This window comes from Pseudophryne corroboree, chromosome 5 (genome assembly GCF_028390025.1).
Source record: "Pseudophryne corroboree isolate aPseCor3 chromosome 5, aPseCor3.hap2, whole genome shotgun sequence".
NCBI lineage: Eukaryota > Metazoa > Chordata > Amphibia > Anura > Myobatrachidae > Pseudophryne > Pseudophryne corroboree.
Window position 1 is genome coordinate 782,790,783 of NC_086448.1, and position 18,436 is coordinate 782,809,218.

At 44.9% G+C, this 18,436-nt stretch overlaps 1 protein-coding gene across 2 annotated transcripts in view; it reads left to right on the forward strand.

Annotated features, from left to right (window-relative positions):
• The first annotated feature begins 347 nt into the window (after nt 1-347).
• TSPAN13 (tetraspanin 13) overlaps nt 348-18,436 on the forward strand; it is a 102,428-nt gene continuing 84,339 nt past the window's right edge. The window contains exon 1 of one of the 2 annotated variants that reach the window (XM_063924376.1): nt 348-568. In XM_063924376.1, the coding sequence (XP_063780446.1) occupies nt 506-568 (63 nt within the window). In that variant the 5' untranslated portion in view covers nt 348-505. The remainder of the gene's footprint in view (nt 569-18,436) is intronic. The other variant, XM_063924377.1, reaches the window with a different exon arrangement.

The window sequence follows — 18,436 nt, forward strand, 5'->3', positions numbered from 1 at the left end:
CTTTTGAAAAAAATAAAAATAAAATAACCCTATTGGTTTAGAGAATATTGCTTATAAAGCTCTACTGGGGGGAAACTGGCATAAAGAAATTGCCAGATAAGTGACAAGTACAAACTGAACACAGTCATGAAGAGGTTTTTAGCTCGTTACCTTGTGAAATCCCTTCATAAATAAATAAATAAATAAATATATATATATATATAAATACATATATACATACATAGTCATACTACATACACAAATTGCAACATTGTATTCCTTATGGATTAGCAGAAGGCAGCAGTTTGTCAGGTTGCCACTGGGGGGCGCTCAGCTGCTGCAGCCGGTATCATGCGTCTACATGTAAGAGAGAGAAACACCCCCTACCATTATTCTCCACCTAAGGCGAGAGGTGGGGACTGGGAGACACTGGTCACAGCTGTCGCATGATCCCAGAGCCTCATACATTTCCCTGCTGCCAGGAACAGGACTCCGCAGCAGCAGAGGGAGACTGAAAGCTGCCAACATGGTGTGTGGAGGCTTCACCTGCTCCAAGAACTCCCTGTGCGTCCTGAACCTGCTGTATATTGTGAGTACTGGTGCAGCCTCTCCCTGCAGCCATGCTGCCTGCTCACCTGCCGGGGTACTGCAGATTATTACTCAGCATGGGGAGAGTAGGGGCAGACTGGCATGGTCCCATTCATCAGCTGCTGTGGACACTGCCAGCCATGATTGTGTTGCAGTAGTGGCAGGAAGGCTGGGATCAGTCTCCTTTGATGAACAGGATCTTCTAACAAGCCTGGTATCTCTAGATCAGTGTAACTGGGAGCTTGGATACTGGAGACGGGGGCTTTGGTGTCCCCTCTCATTTACCAGCCTGTCTGCTTTCTGTTTTTTATCATCATATGGGAAATAGTGAATATTACAGTGTGTGTATATGCGTATGTATATATGTGTATGCGTATGTATATATGTGTATGCGTATGTATATATGTGTATGCGTATGTATATGCGTATGTATATATGTGTGTGTATATGTATATATATATATGTATGTATGTATATGTGTGTGTGTATATGTATATGTATATGTGTATATATATATATATATATATATATATATATATATATATATTTTGTTTTGTTTGTTTTCTATGTGTGTTTTATTTATAGTGTATTTAACTGTAGATGGCAGAGTGGTTCCCGGACTTGTATCCGTTAATTGCCTTATTGTAACAGCTGATTGCTATACATCATATTGACTCATTCTGTTTTTGGCTCCAGTTATAATAGGGTTAATTTAAAGGTACAGTGAAATAAAATTGCAGAAGAGTGATAATGAATAAGCCATAAGGCTCTAGCAGTTAGGCTATTACACTGACTGTATATAGCAGTGTTACTGTGAAATGTCTGTTCGTTCATATGGCGTTTGTGATGCGTAGTTCACAGGTTCTCAAACTCGGTCCTCAGGACCCCACACAGTGCATGTTTTGCAGGTCTCACAGAATCACAAGTAAAATAATTAGCTCCACCTGTGGACCTTTTAAAATGTGTCAGTGAGTAATTAATACACCTGTGCACTTGCTGGGTTACCTGCAAAACATGCACTGTGTGGGGTAATGAGGACCGAGTTTGAGAACCTATGCCCTAGTTAAAGGGAAAACATCTTCTAAATAGAAACAGAAAGTTGATGGCAAACAAAGGAATTTAATAGTTTAGGGCAGAGGTTCCCAAACGCGGTCCTCAAGGCACCCTAACAGGCCAGGTTTTAGGTATATCCATGGCTCAGCACAGATAGTTAAATCAAATTGACTGAGGTGCAAATTAAATCACCTGTGGCCAAGCATGGATACATTTAAAACCAGGACCGTTGGGGTGCCTTGAGGACTTTGTTTGGGAACCTCTGGTTTAGGAAATGCTTGTGCTCATCCCAGTTATGTTCTATGCTTTTATTTTTGTTCCATTAACATCTGCTGGAAAGTACATTAATGCCTCTTCGTACAGGGAGTATATTGATGGCAAATGGGCCATGGTTTCCTTTCCCCTATTTATAAATAATGACCAGTCCTAATAAACCCTTTGGTGATATTTATTGGAAAGTAAACTTTATTATTATTATTATTATTATTATTATTATTATTTTTAGTGTGTGTGTTGGAGCTGCCGCTTTAGCTGGTGTTTCAGGTCTTCTGGTGGATCAGGTCGTCATCACGATTGTGATACAAGTTGTCCATGGATGATGATGTCGAATGATGCTGTGATGTCATCAAAGACAAAAATAGATGTTTTACTTCTACCAGTATGAACGCTGGTAATCACTTGGTCACCTTCCATGATGGAAGGGCTGATTCTATATCGGAGTGGGAGAAGGGACCTTCTGACGTACCTAGGGGAGGAGATACGTCACCAGGGGGAGGAGCTACGTCCGAACAGGGTACCCGAAAAGTACCCTCGCGGGCTTGCTTCACTCGCCACGCTTCGGGCTCGGTGGCTCGCTTCGCTCGCCACCTGATTACTAAAGGTAATAGTTGGTGGCGTGGATAGTAGAGGAACTATCCCACTGGACTAGCTCCACCCTCTTGTGTCGTGGCTCCTCCCCTGAAGGAAAAGGTCCCTTAGCCCACTTGGATCTAGCTTCAATCATGATGGAAGTGTCTATTTCCCACCCACCCTTCTATTATGTGTGGCAGGAAGTGATGTCATGTCAAGAGGAGGTTCTGAAATTTCATTAAAGTTACTAATCCTCCATGATGGCTTACAGGTCCCCCCCCCCCAGCAAACGTCAGTGTGTGGCTTTATGCTCTCTGGAGATGCCGCAACATATGTGTGGATAGGTGGGAATGTCTGAAGAGCTGCAGTGGACAAAAGGTTTATTTCATTCTTCAGAGCACACTGAGAAATGCAGCATGATGGCCCAAAGTGGGTCCAAGTAAGAGAATGGGGGATGAGACCCAAAAACCAGCCTGAAAGCCACTGCAATATTCATCCCTGCTCAGGATAAAATTAAGTCATGTGTCCTTGTGCACAGCAAGGTGTCTACCAAGGTGCACACAAAGTCTTAGGGTCCAGGTCAACCAAAGTGTCACAGATGTGGCCTGCTTCCCTTCAGTGGTAGGGATGGCCATTGGAGGATTATCCATCAATGGTGTGAAACCATCAATAAGGGAACCACTGATGGTTTCACCCACTGATAGTCACCCCTGCTTTAGTGTTCAATAAGCTACAGGCCAATAACAGCCCAGCGGCAGGTCTTCTTAGGTATTGGGGGTGGAGCTAGGCTCCATGTCCTGACACCTTGGAGAAAAAAAAAAAAAAGGTAGCTCTGTATCATTGATGGTGGGAAACCATCTTGTTTTCCCCCATCAATGGTAAAAGTAGTCACCATTAGTTATAGACCATCGATGATTTCAAATCATTGTTGGTCGATGGTCATCCCTGTTCAGTGGTGCTGCCTCACAACATCTGTGGATGGGACCCTGGGTGTCCCAACATGTCCTGGATATGACCCCTCATCATACAAGGTCTGACTTTTCTAATGGCGGCCCTGCGACCAGAAGCTGCCTAATCATTTAAATACTGTCTCCATTGTCCTATATCAATGTGTTATACTTGGCTATCTTTTGTTATTAAGCTGTTCCACTGTAGTATCTTTTTGGTTGGCTTCTTTTAAACCTACATAAGGTGTTGCTGGTGTTTTTTGCTTTGTATGAAGAGGCTTAGTCGGTGACATAGTACATAAACCCCTAAATATCTCTCCAAGCTTTGTTCAATCTAGCCCTAAGTCTTGGCGAGAGATAAAAAGTACCAACCAATCAGCTCCTAACTGTCATTATTTAAACAGAGGGGCCCATTTATCAACGAGTGATAAAACTTGTTGCGTATGATAAATGGTGCTCCAGCCAATCGGCTCCCAACTGTCATTTTTCAAACCCGACAGGAGCTGAGCACATGGCAGTTGGGAGCTGATTGGCTGGGGCACTATTTATCATACGCAACAAGTGCTATCATTCACAGCAAGTTTTATCACTTGTTTATAAATGAGCCCCACAGCTTGTAACAAGGCAGTTTGCTGATTGGCTGGTACTTTATATCTCTCCACTTTATCACTTGCAAAGGCTTATTACATAGAATCAAAAATACCATCCAACCAGCTCCGAAATGTCATTTTACAGGTTGTTTGAAAACTGACAGAAGGTGGTTGGTTGGTACTTTTATCTCTTTCCAAGCTTTGATAAATCGTGCCCTCATTCCAAGTCTGTCCTATGTATGAACGATATAGTCAGACCTATATAAGCTTCTCTAATTACATACTTTACAAAGTTTAATTACAGTTTACTTACTGTACGCATGGAAAACCTGTAATTTCCAGTTCTCATACAGGGAAAATAAAAGGCGTTCTCTAGAATGTTGGGATGCATGAAGACCGTTTTCACCATCCTGGTTTTTGATTGTTTTATTAACACACTCCTTTCCATCCAAAGAAAATAATTAACATAGCCAATACTTAAACATTTAATGGCGTGCCCCTTTCCCTTTAAGGTCAGTATTTCTTATTGGGAGGCTGACGCATCCTGGGGCTGTGACTCACAGCAGGTGACCTTAGCTGCTACGGCGAAGGCTCTATAACGCTTCACTCTGCATTAGTTACACAAGTCTAACTCTTTCTTGGCTACAGATTATGTTCCAGCTACATAGTAATCAGAACCTCAAGAAGAGCTGCGCTACTGATTCATCTCTGTAGGCAATAGGTGATCTCTGGTAAATCCTGCAAGATGGGAATCCGGTCCGTCCTGCCTGGCTGCATTGCTGCAATAACTGCTGTAATAAAGCACGTTGTTTCCATATTGCTTTGCAGGAACTGCATTTTGATAAGATCAATCTTCTGTTTAAAACCTGAGGGGGTAAAAGCTAAAATGTGCTGTGACCTGTAGCAGCTTATCAGATAGTAACATTGGCCCTCATTCCGAGTTGATCGCTCGCTAGCTCCATTAGACTCTCCCCGACCTTGCAAAGCTTCAAACGGGCACTAAAACCCCACCTATTCATCAAAGCGTACCCTCCCGATGCATAACCCAGTCCTGAAGCCGGACCTCCACCCCCCTGCCTCATGCCGTGAACATCTCAGCTGTGCTTGCATACTGCCGTCAGGCTAACTCCCGCTTGCCTGCACCTCTTGTCATCTGTCTGTCGCCCCTCCCCACCAGATTGTTAGCTCTTCAGAGCAGGGCCCTCTTTCCTCTTGTTATCTAAGCCCTCGTCTCGACACATTTCACTTGCAGCTCTCCCCTACTCAAAGACTATCTTTACCCTGCTAGTAAAGGCTCATCTCCATCTATGGCCACCAGCCTCTAGTAGTACGATGATCACTCCCTCAATACTTACATCTTAGCTGTATTATGTCTTGAGAATGTGTGGTGCTCTATGTTACCTGTACTCTATTTCTGTTATTTATTTACTGTAATGCTATGTTTTGTCTCCCTGTACTGTCCTTTGTACGGCGCTGTGAAACACAAGTGGCGCCTTATAAATAAAATGTAATAATAATAATAGCTGTTTTTAGCAGCTGTGCAAACGCATAGTTGCCACCCACGGGTAGTGTATTTTCGCTTTGCAAGTGTGCGAACGCCTGTGCAGCCGAGCTCGGCAAAAACATTTTGTGCAGTTTCTGAGTAGCTCTGAACTTACTCAGCCCTTGCGATCACTTCAGTCTTTTTGGTGCCAGAATTGATGTCACACACCCGCCCTCCAAACGCCCGGACACGCCTGCGTTTTCCCTACCACTCCCAGAAAATGGTCAGTTGACACCCATAAACACCCTCTTTCTGTCAATCTTCTTGCGATCGGCTGTGCGTATGGATTCTTAGTTAAATCCATAGCTCAGCAACGATCCGCATTGTACCCGTACGACGTGCGTGTGCATTGCAGTGCATATGCATGCGCAGTACAGACCTGATCACAGCGCAGCGAAAATCGGCAGCGTGCGATCAACTCGGAATGACCCCCATTGATCAATCTGGTGCACGTTATTCCGGTTACAGCAGTGTATTATTGCTTACAATGCTTTTCTTGGCTGTTTTACACTTTTCCATTGCAATATGTTCATTACTCTTAAATTATCTATTTAATGGGAGATGTTAAATGCCTGGAAAACTCTCCCAGACACTGAAAAAGTGGGCGAGTTCCTGAGCTGTGTATGATTTGGGCGAGGGCGTCCTTTTAAATTCTGCCTTAACCTCATCTACTTGTCTGGGATGTCTCCAGTTTAATATTTAACTGAATCCTTGGAATGTTCCCAGTGGCACTGAGTGTTTAAGGAGACGAGTGCTAAATGTTTCACTGCCTGACTTGGATCGTGGCCAGATAATCATGCACAGTCTGGTAGCAATAGCTTTGATCAACATGTACTAATAAATATGATTTGATTCCCTTGCAATGGGTCTGTGTCATGTGACTGCTCTGTGTCATGTGAGGAATCCTATAGCTACAGTGTAAGCAGGAAGTGACAGATGGTTGGATAATGTAACGAGTAGGGTCCTCTTGCAGCATAGTCCTAATTATGTATATGATGATTCCGTTTTAGCATAGTTAATTTATCTATCTAGCCTTTTTTTGTTACAATAATTTTAATCGCATCAGTAAAACTATGGGGTATATTTATTATGGTAAGAAGCCCTTTCTCCAGTGGTTTCGCCAATTAAAGAGCTTTTCTCAACTTTTTTGAAATCATCAAGGGTGAACATTGGATTTCTCTGGTGATCCCCTATGTAGTCCCTATTGCCACCACCTATATAGATCTCTATGGGGGCAGAGGCTTAATGCAGTTTATTCATTTCTGAAAAACTCCACGACTGATAAAACTCGTGCTGTATGATAAAAAATGCTCCAGCCAATCAGCCCACAACTGTCACGTGTTCAGCCCCCAACTGTCATGTGTTTGAAAAATGACAGTTGGGAGCCGATTGACTGGTGCACCATTTATCATACACAACAAGTTTTATCACTCGTTGATAAATGGGTCCCTAAACTCATCAGTGAGAACTTTAGAAGGCCACAAATGCTTTGTGTAATCCAATTGGGTCAGACTGCCGTGCGCATTGTACTAGGACCCTTTGTCGTTGAAGGAGGACAACTGTCAAAGGTGCAGGGTTTTCTCAAAGGCACCTAACGGAGTTACTGCGATCTCCCAAAATGGAGGAGTGTCGCCTCTGTTTTGTGGGAGTGCCAACGCCAGTGACTGTTTCTTTTAACGCAGATATTTTCTGGCCTCTCCGTCCGAGATGAGGTGGCCATTCTTAGTAACCCTAGGGTTACTCTGATGACCAAAGGCCTCTATGGTGATCTAGTGATGTATCTTCAGATGCAGCAGTGGATCAGAGAAGCCACAGACACCGTGGCAGTGCAATTAGCGTTTGCCGCTGATTTAACCCCTCCGTAAACATCTCCTCTCGCTGTGACATTACAGGCCCGGTAATGAGAAAATATATCTTTATATGAGCAGTGAAACCAACATGGTAGCATGCAACTATGAGGCGGATTTCAAATAGATATTTATGTACTACCACAAAAGTGAGGTAAACAATATTCCATAATGATGACTATGTTGTAATGTGAAGGGTTATTGACTCTGCTTTCTCACAGGTACTACACTTTAGACTATCATCATCATGTGTCCCTTTTTTGCAGGCAGAGTCCCCATGCACCATTTCCTCTCAGGCTTGGCTGTTTAGGTATTTAAATTACTCCTTTAACCACCAAGCAATGGCTGAAAATCCTGAAAGGCCCCATTTTGGGGGCCCCTTTTTCCCTGGCCCCCAAAGGCCAAGAGGTCCTATCTGTGGTGAGGGTCTCTGGACCATTTGTCACATGACACGTGGGAGAGGTACTGTATTTCTGATCCATAATCAGAGAGGATGTGATTACCTGACAGGATTGTACTACACCTGATTTTATACAAACTGAACAAAAAAAATCATGGTAGGAATAAAACTAATTTAGTTTTTAAACTTCTCTAATCTATTTTTTTTATTTCTAAATAAAACCCGAGCTGTATCCCAGTGCCTCCTTGCACCGGTCCCTGTGTCGTGTTTGCGAGCATACTGTAATCGTGTATGTAGTCATCTGACTTCTGACGAATGGAAAAACACAGAATAAGCGATCTGATAACTGGCTGGTAACCGTAAACCTCCTTCTGTAACGCAGCCAGCCAGGTATTGTGCTGACAGTCAGCCTGCGCTATGCAGTCTCACCAGTGCACAGGCGGATGTCATGGGATCTGATGTATTCCATGCTGCACACTCTGCATTGTGTGACGCTTACCTGTAACCGGATACGTGCTGCTGGCTCATGCTGTGCCACAGAGATCACTGTGTACGCTGGAGATAAGCCTCCGCTCCAAGTCCATAGACACTCAGGCTCACTATAATAAATATTCCTGCTGACTAAGGCTATGACGCTGCACCTACTACATACAGCATGCCATGGCGGCTCCTGTATACGTGTAATGTACAGTATGGACCTGGTGCACAGCTGTGAGCCCATCCATATTACTGTAATTGTCGGGTTCCCCCATTCCAGCAGGGCAGCCAGGCCACATGCAGGTTGTGGGGGAGGGGGTGTGGAATAGGGCTGTGGGCGGTATTTTGCCCACCCTTGATATACATTCTATACATGTAATTAATAATATGGGATCCGGGTTCTAGGTCGACAGGTCAAAAGGTCGACATGATTTTTTCACAATTTTTTGCACTTTTTCATACTTAACGATCCACGCGGAATACGATTGGGAATAGTAACCTGTGCTGAACGGTAGCGGAGCGAGGTACCTTGTGCGAGGGGACACGGTGCACTAATTGGGGTTCCCGGTCACTGTACGGAGAAAACGACACCAAAAACACTCATGTCGATCTAGAGACCTTGTCGTCCTAGTTACTGTCGACCTAGTTACTATCGACCTTCCATACCACACCCAATAATATGACTGCAACAAATACACAATTCAATGCTTTCTTCTAACATGTAATGTGTTTCAAACCACACAATTCTTCTTATTGAAAAACAATATACATCGGGGGCAGGATGCTTCAAAGGACATTGTGCAGTCAATCCTCTAAAAATGCAATTTTTTTGTAAAAGTTTTGGCCTCTTTTCACATATGCACCAAGCTCCCTAATACAATACATTCCAGAGCTTGGACCCAGCGGGTAAGGCCATCTTTAGATGGTCTTACCCAATAAAAGCCTATGGCTATCCAATCCGATCCCTCCCAGTGTCCTCGGGTGCTCTCTCCGGCTCAGCTGGGGGGCAGTGCGGGGGTGTGACGTATCAAATGGGGCAGAGGTGAAGGCGTAATTCTTAAGGAGGCGGTACGCGGGCGTGACTACAATGCTGCGATTCAGTGATAATCACGTCACCGATTGTCCACTTTACTCGCTAAGTGGGTTGCTGGACAGGGGGCCCAGCTGCCCACTTAGCGAGTAAAGTGGACTGAAGAACAGGCAAGTCTCCCGATTTCAGAGGTACCCCCCTGTACATCTGAAATAGGGAGACTTGCCTGTTCTTCCAGGGGGCCGGGAGGGCCCCTCGATTTAGGGGAGCCTCCTGGCCACAAGGGAAAGTAGGCAGGTATGTCCTGTGGCACACACGTGTCATACGGTACATGCGCAGAAGGACTCCCGTGTCACAAACCCAGAAGTCCCCAAACTGCAGGGACAGCCCTGATGGGAAAGATAACCTTTGCTTAACTCTCCATGCATACGGCATTAATAAACACCACTATGCATTGGCGGGGTGCGCGATGCTTGATGCATCCCGCCCAATGTGAGGTACATAAGAAGGACTAACCGGCTGACGTAATGACTATTACACAAAGATAGAATGTACCGACTCGCTGACAGCTACCGTGCTGAGAATAGAACAGGCGAGAGTGGGGGAAGTAGTGTGAGAGGTAAGACCACAGAGTTAGCAGCAGCCGGGAAGACGAATACACCTTTTAGGTATTTCGATAGGTTTAGGCTTATTGTTATTGTACCTGTAACTGAATAAATTAACAAATAGGCCTTTATAATTAATAAATATTGAGGCTTCAGTCTGGACCTTGCATGTTGTTGCTAGCTGGTAAATCTTGTGAACCTTCAGCGTGCCAATTAAATGTGTTCCTTCATGCCATGTCTGTCATGTGTACTGGAGATGCCTACCCCTGTATTAGACTGAAAGCTGACATTAGTTACTCATACCCATATCTTCTGCATGCAAGATGTCGGCTAAGGATGTATTCATGTGACCGACAGTCACATGACCTCCGCCTACATCCCGCTCTCTCACAATCCCGACGGGCAGCATGCCGACCAACAGGGACTATTCCCACTCCGTGGGTGTCCGCGACACCCTTAAAGTGGGAATATAACCCGTCGCCACTGAACCCACAAGGGGCTTGTTGCGCTCCCCCCGCCAGGATGCCGGCATCGGTATGCTGACCGGCTGTCGCCCAGCATACCGACGCGATCAATCAAGCTATCGCAGCCCCAACAACATCGCCAATAACTGGTAATTCCAGCAAACTGTCACAGTGGTGATGATGCGTTTTCGTGTTGCTCCACCACTTTCCTGCCCCCTTAGAGAGTTGGGAATACCAGCAAGGCATCAAGGGGGCGGAGTCACAATGATGCACATTGCGGTGCTCTGCAATCATCCCTCTCGCCTGCCTCCTTCTCTCCCCAGGTAAGGCTTGCAAAAGTCGGAAAGTATGATATATGGACCTCTTCTCCGGGATGTCCCAGAGTAAGGGTATAAATGTAAGCAAGTAGGTGGCAGGTCCGTCTTATTGAAAATGTGTTGAAAGTGGAATGTTCTACTGTGCAGACTGTTACTACTCCTCTAGGGTAGCTTCATTCCCTGTACCAAGATGGACACCGAAGCTACTACTAATTACTACTGATTAGTGCCATCTACCAGTGTATATAACAGTGAGTACGACTGCCTGCATTATCGTCAATAAAACCATCCACTGGTTATGTAACTGGGCTGTTTGTAGTTGTAAGGCAGCCACTGGTGTGTACAGATACTCTGCTACATCCTCAAGCCTGTACACACATTGCCAACAAAATGTCTATCCACTCTCTTAATTTTAAAAGCTCCCCCCTCACTAAGGGGTTTATGTACTAAGCTTCAGAGAGTGAGAGAAGCTGGGTACACACACTAGACCAGAGGTTCTCAAACTCTGTCCTCGGGGGCACACACAGTGCATGTTTTGCAGGTAACCCAGCAGGTGCACAGGTGTATTAATTACTCACTGACACATTTTAAAAGGTCCACAGGTGGAGCTAATTATTTCACTTGCGATTCTGTGAGGAGACCTGCAAAACATGCACTGTGTGTGCCCCCGAGGACCGAGTTTGAGAACCTCTGCACTAGACAATATATCGTCTAATCAGGCAGATCGGTCCAATATATTGTGCGCATCGTCTAGTGTGTACTGACTATTGTGCGCTCCTACGACTCCTTCATCGTGTCTTCTGATCTACCTGCAGTGTATGCCGATCAGAAGATATTTTGAATGACACCATGCTTCTGGGTGTAGCCTCTGAACATTATATTGCGCAGTTGTGCGCTATATCCTTCAGTGTGTACGGGACGGCCAATGTATTGTTACAACGGTCATCCCACTGGCTGACAATCACTAGTGTTTACCCACCCATAAAGTACCAACCAATCAGCTCTTAACTGCCGTGTTATAGGCTGTTTGAAAAGGTGTGTACACACTGTGAGATCTCTGCTATGTTCGATTTTGACTGAGATTTCCCTTGAACTCCCCCAGAGCTCAGATAGTCCAAATCTGTACAATCTGTGCTTGAGATTTTGTCTATGTACGATTTTGACTAAGTGCCAATTTTGCCTATAGTTTGTACTAGATTGTACACTAGATAGTCAAGATTGACTTGCCTGCACAGTCTTTCTAGCCTTACGATACAGACCCCACGGGAGCGCGCATCGGAATCGAATCTGTATCGCAAGCTGCCTAACACCATGAGATATGCACTAACTTTTCTAACTATATAGTCAAATCTCACAGATTTATCTCACCGTGTGTACACACCCTTAGGCTGAAACTTAATTTTATTTATTTATTTATTAACAGTTTCTTATATAGTGCAGCATATTTCATTGCGCTTTACAATTGTAACAACAGTGATAACACAAAACTGGGTAATAACAGACAGACCTAGAGGTAGGAAGGCCCTGCTCACAAGCTTACAATCTATAGGGAGAATAGGTATTGATACACAAGGATAGGTGCTACATATTGTATAATGGTCCAGCCAGATTGGAAAGAAATTTGGTGGGCTGTATGATATGGTCACACAGTGATGTTGACCTGGGGTCAGGAAGATGGGAAAGTAAAGAAAAAAGAAAATACTGTATGCTAGGATGTGTGGACTGTACGGAGGGGATGTAATTAGATAGGAATATTTATGAAGGTTATGTGGGCGGTTATGGAATTTGATAAACTTGCCTGAGGTGAGTTTTCAGGGAACACTTGAAGGCCTGAAGACTAGAGGAGAGTCTTATTGTGGGTGGGAGGACATACCACAGAGCAGGTGCAGCCCGAAGGAAGTACTGCAATCGTGAAAGGGACAGAGTATCTCTCTCCAAGGCTTAGTACAAAGACCCCTAAATCTCTCTCCAACATTTGATAAATCCAGCCATATGTCACTGATTAAGCCTCTTCATACAAAGCAGAAACACCAGCGACACCTTATGTAGGTTTAAAACAATAAATAAAAGCCAACCAAAAAAATACTTAAGAGGAAAAACTTAATAACAAGAGATAACCAAGTATAATAAATTTATGTAGGCCATAAGAGACATTTATTTAAATGATTAGGGATGCACAAGTATCTCCCAGTTGCAGGGCCACCATTAGAAAGGTCAGAACTCTGTATGATGAGGGGTCATATCCATGCCATGTTGGGATACCCAGGGTCCCATACACAGAAGCTGTGAGGCAGCACCACTGAATAGGGATAGCCATAGACCATCGATGATTTTAATTAATTGATGGTCTATGACTATTGGTGACTACTTTTACCATCGATGGGGGTAAAACCAGATGGTTTCCCGCCATCGATGATAGAGCTACCAGGTTTTTTTTTCTCTCTCCAAGGTGTCAGGACACTGAGCCTAGCTCCACCCCCAATACCCAAGAAGCCCCGCCCATGTGCTCTTATTGGCCCGCAGCTTATCGAACACCATCAGTGGGTGAAACAATCACTAATTCCTTACAGATGGTTTCACACCAATGAGGTTATCCATCAATACCACACCTGTGCCTCTGGTTGACTTGGACCCTATGACTTTGTGTCTACCCCTTGTGCACCCCTGCCCTTATAAATGAAAAATGTCACACACAGACATGAAGAGTCACAGAGCTGGCTCCTATCCTGTAGGTCATTCACAAAGCACAACAGCCAGGGCAATAGCGCCATATCACACGGACTTACTGCGCAAGATGGAGGAGTTGGGCTGTGTGAGGTTGTGCAAAATCAACACTATAGAGAGTAAAACCAATCCTAAAAAGTTTTATAAATACATAAACAGGAAAAGGTTAAAAAAGGAGAATGTAGGCCCATTAAAAGATGAATTGGGAGCTTTGATAAACAATGATAAAAGAAAAGCTGAAATACTGAACAATTTTTTCCCCTCCGTATTCACCAGGGAGGATCAGACAGTGAGAATAGTGCGTAACGATGGTGAAGGTAATGACTCTTGGCTTTATGCTTGTTTAAGTGAGGAAGTGGTCCTGGAGAGGTTAAGCAACATAAAGATTAATAAACCACCAGGCCCAGATGGTTTTCATCCGAGAGTTATTATGGAGCTTAGGTCGCAGCTAGCAAAACCCCTATACTTGATTTTCCATAGTTCAATTACATCAGCCGTGGTACCAAAGGATTGGTGCATAGCTGAGGTAGTGCCTTTATTTAAAAAGGGAACCAAAAATAATCCTGGTAACTGTAGACCAGTTAGTTTAACCTCTATAGTGGGTAAAATATTGGAAGGTATTTTGAGGGATAGCATAGAGGATTATCTGCAGGTTAATAAGATTATCAGCAAAAGTAAGCATGGGTTTGTAAGGGACAGATCATGTCAAACTAACTTAATTAGCTTCTACGAGGAAGTGAGAGAGAATCTTGACCAGGGAAAAGCAGTGGATGTGGTGTATTTAGATTTTCCAAAAGCCTTCGATACAGTGCCTCACAGGAGACTGATCATCAAATTAAGGGAACTTGGCCTAGGATATACTATTTGTACATGGATAGGTAATTGGCTGGATAACAGAGTACAACGAGTTGTGCTCAACGGGATGTTCTCCAGCTGGGCACCAGTATTCAGCGGAATACCACAAGGGTCCGTACTTGGCCCGCTACTGTTCAATATATTAATGATCTAGGAATAGGCCTGGAAAGCACAGTGTCAATCTTTGCAGATGATACTAATCTGTGTAAGGTAATTAATTCAGAAAGCGATGTGGAGTCTCTACAGAATGACTTATTTAAACTTGAAACCTGGGCATCTAAATGGGGAATGAGGTTTAATTATAGAAAAATGCAGAGTTATGCATTTTGGGACATAAAACACACACGCATCCTACACTCTAAATGGGGAAAATATAGGGGTATTTGTGGTGGAAAGATTTTGGGGTGCTCATAGATAAGTCTTAATAACAGTACACAATGTCAAAATGCAGCAAAAAAGGCAAGTAAAGTGCTCGCGTGCGTAAAAAGGGGCATTGAGACAAGGGACGAGGATATAATCCTGCCACTGTACAAATCATTGGTACGTCCGCACCTGGAATATTGTGTTACATTTTGGACACCATATTATAAAAAAGATATTGGGGAACTAGAAAGAGTTCAAAGGCGAGCTACTAAATTGATTAAAAGGTTAGAGACACTGGAGTACGAGGAAAGGTTTACTAGGTTAAATATGTATACACTAGAAAAGAGGAGACATTATTAATATCTTCAAATATGTAAAGGGTCATTACAAGGAGTTAGCAGGGGATTTGTGTATTAAAAGAACTCTGTATAGGACACGTGGGCACTCGCTGAGGCTAGAGGAGAGAAAATTCCGTACACAACGTAGGAAAGGGTTCTTCACGGTAAGGGCAATAAAGATTTGGAACTCCCTGCCGGAGAAGGTGATAATGGCAGAAATGCATTTAAAAACGGATTGGACAAATTTCTGACTGGAAAAAGTATCCAGGGTTATAGCATTTAACATTCGTATCTGGGAGTAGTAAGAATCATAGTTGTCAATTGGTACTAAACCATTACTTCAGCAGGTGCATTATAATATGAACATCTTAACACAGAATACAGGTTGAACCCGATGGGCATTTTGCCTCTTTTCAACCTCACTAACTATGTAACGTTGCGAAGAGACCATAAGGTCTAGAGAAAGTATTTTAGGTAGACTCCTTGCTGTGCACAAGGACACATGGGCTAATTTTATCCTGACCAAGAATTAATATTGCAGTGGCTTTCAGGCTGGTTTTTGGGTCTCCTCCTCCATTCTCTTACTTGGATCCACTTTGGGCCATCATGCTGCATTTCTCAGTGTGCTCTGAAGAATTAAACCTTTTGTCCACTGCAGCTCTAAAGTCCTTCCCACCTGTCCGCACTTATGTGACGGCATCTCCTGAGAGCATAAAGTCGTACACGGACATTTGCTGGGGGACCTGTAAATTCTCCAGATTAGTAACTTTTAATTAAATGCCAGAATTTCCTCTCTGCATGACATCATTACATCTCATGACATCACTTCCTGCCACACATAAGAAAGGATGACCAAGTGATTTCCAGAGTCCATACTGGAAAGAAGTAAAAGATCTATAAAGGAACCGCTGTTCTTATTTTTGTCTTCGGTGACATCACAGACTTATTCAGCAACATCAGCCATGGACAACTTATACCACAGTCATGAGAACGACCTGATGCACTTGAAGACCTGAAATACCAGCTAAAGCGCCAGCTGGGTATGCACACCAGACAATATATCATCTGATCCACCGGATCAGACCGATATATTGATCACATCATCTAGTATGTATGGGCTATTGCGCGCTCCGCGGGTCGTTCATTGTGTCTTCTGATCTACCTGCAGTGTAGGCCAGTCAGAAGATATTTTGAACGACACCATGCTTCTGGATGTGGCCACTGAACAATATATTGCATGGGCGTGGGCTATATCGTTCAGTGCATATGGGGCGGCCTCTTCAAGTCACCAGTGTTTACCCAGCCATAAAATTCCAGCCAATCAGCTCTTAACTGCCATGTTACAGGCTGTGTTTGGGTGGTGGTGGTGGGGGGGGGGGGAAGGGCGGCGGCGGCCCAACCTCTTGAAGGGTTAATGGTCCCGTTCCCCACTGACAGGACACTGAGCTCCTGAGGGAACTATTCGCAAGCCCCACCACGGCGAGCGTACATTCCCGCAGCACGCCGCTATCCCTAACAACCAGAAGAATGGAGAGTGTTGAGTACTAAGCCGGCGTCCCGGTTAGTGGGTCGCCGGCCATTATGGCGGCACGAGGGGCGGAGACGCGCGGCTTCTAAACTGGACGGACTGTGGGGTTAATTCAGACCTGATCGCTCGCTAGCGTTTTTTGCAGTGCTGCGATCAGGTCAGAACTGCGCATACACCGCAATGTGTATGCTCGTCGTACGGGTACAAAGCGGATCGTTGCTGTGCGCTGGCTTTTACGAATAATCCATTCGCATAGCCGATCGCAAGGAGATTGACATGAAGAGGGCGTTTGTGGGTGTCAACTGTTTTCTGAGAGTGGTTGGAAAAACGCAGGCATGTCTAGGCTTTTGCAGGGCGGTGTTTGATGGCAATTTTGGCCCCAACCAGGCTGTAGTGATCGCAGTGGCTTTAGTAAGTCCTGGGCAACTCAGAAACTGCACAAAGTTTTTTTTTTTTTTTTTGTAATGCGCGGCTGCACATGCGATCGCACACTTGCAAAGCAAAAATATACTTCCCTATGGGTGGCGACTATCTGCTCGCAGCTGTACAAAAAACCCCTAGCGAGCGATCAGGTCTGAATTAGGCCCTGTGTCTCCTGTTACATTAACAAAGGACACGGGGGGGGGGGGGGGGGGGTGTTTCATTCCGACCCGATCGCATGCTGCGCTTCGTTGCAGCCGTCCGATCAGGTCGGGACTGTGCATGCGCTGCGGCCGCACTGCGCAGGCGTGCCGTTGTGCCGGGCAGCGACGACGCTAGCGAAGAAAGATTGACAGGAGGAAGGCGTTCTGGGACATTAACTGACCGTTTTTGGGAGTGGTGGGGTGAACGCAGGCGTGTCCAGGCGTTTGGAGGGTGGATGTCTGACATCCATTCCGGGACAATCAACGCTGGATTCATCGCACAGGGTAAGTAACTCATACTCTGGTCTTGTTCTGCACAAAATTTTTTTGCATAGCACGGCTGAACAAGCGATCGCATCCTTGCTATGCAAAAAAACACTCTTCCCCCCCCCCCCCCCCCCCCCCCATAGGCAGCGTCTAGTTGATCGCACGGGCTGCAAAAAGTTGCAGCGTGCGATCATCTTGGAATGACCCCCACAGTACTCAGTCTGGCAACAAAGCCATAAAAGGAGTCTGTCTCCATTTTATGCACATAGACACATGCAGCCAGTATAAAGAAGAGCGGGAAGACCGCGTGCAATTGAAGGAGCGGGCTTCACTATGAGCGGATCCAGCAGCTCACCAGCACCATTTTCCCTACTGCAGCTGACACAGACGCTGACTGACAGGGACAGGACGCGCAGCTCCTTCCGGAGAGACTCAAGATTACCTCGGTAGTACCAGGGGGTCATAGTGGGGGGGAGCGACTTATTAGTGTACTAAGTCCCTAATCTGCGACCCGGCTAAGCTTGGCTTTAGCGATAAGGGTGCCGTGTGCTGGTTCCATACTCTTTGTGTCTCCCTGGAACGGCTCTTTGTGGGTTAATTGTGCATTTAACCTTTTCCTATGTGTGTGCTGTCACTGTTACAATATGTCAGGCAAAGAGTGTGTTTCATGTAAGGCACAGTGTTCCTCTTTCCCAGGGGGTTCCCTAGTGTGTACTCAGTGTAGTATGCTTTCCCAGGCTAGTGGGGCAGAACCAGCATGGCTAGACTCCATTAGGGGAATGATTTCCTCCATTTCTATTAAGTTATCTCGGAATGAGAAAGAGACGCAATACTTAAGACAGTCTATGACTGAGTTTATGAAAAAGGACTCTGTAACCAAACCAGCGTCTGAATCCCCTGCCATTTGTCCGTTAAAACGTACTTTGGCCCATATCCTGCAGTCTGACTGTGATGATGAAGGGTCAGAAATGGAGGAGGGTAAGGTGAACTCAGAGATGGGGGAGGGTACTCTGTCGCAGGGAGTAGAGGCTCTCATAGAAGCTATCAGA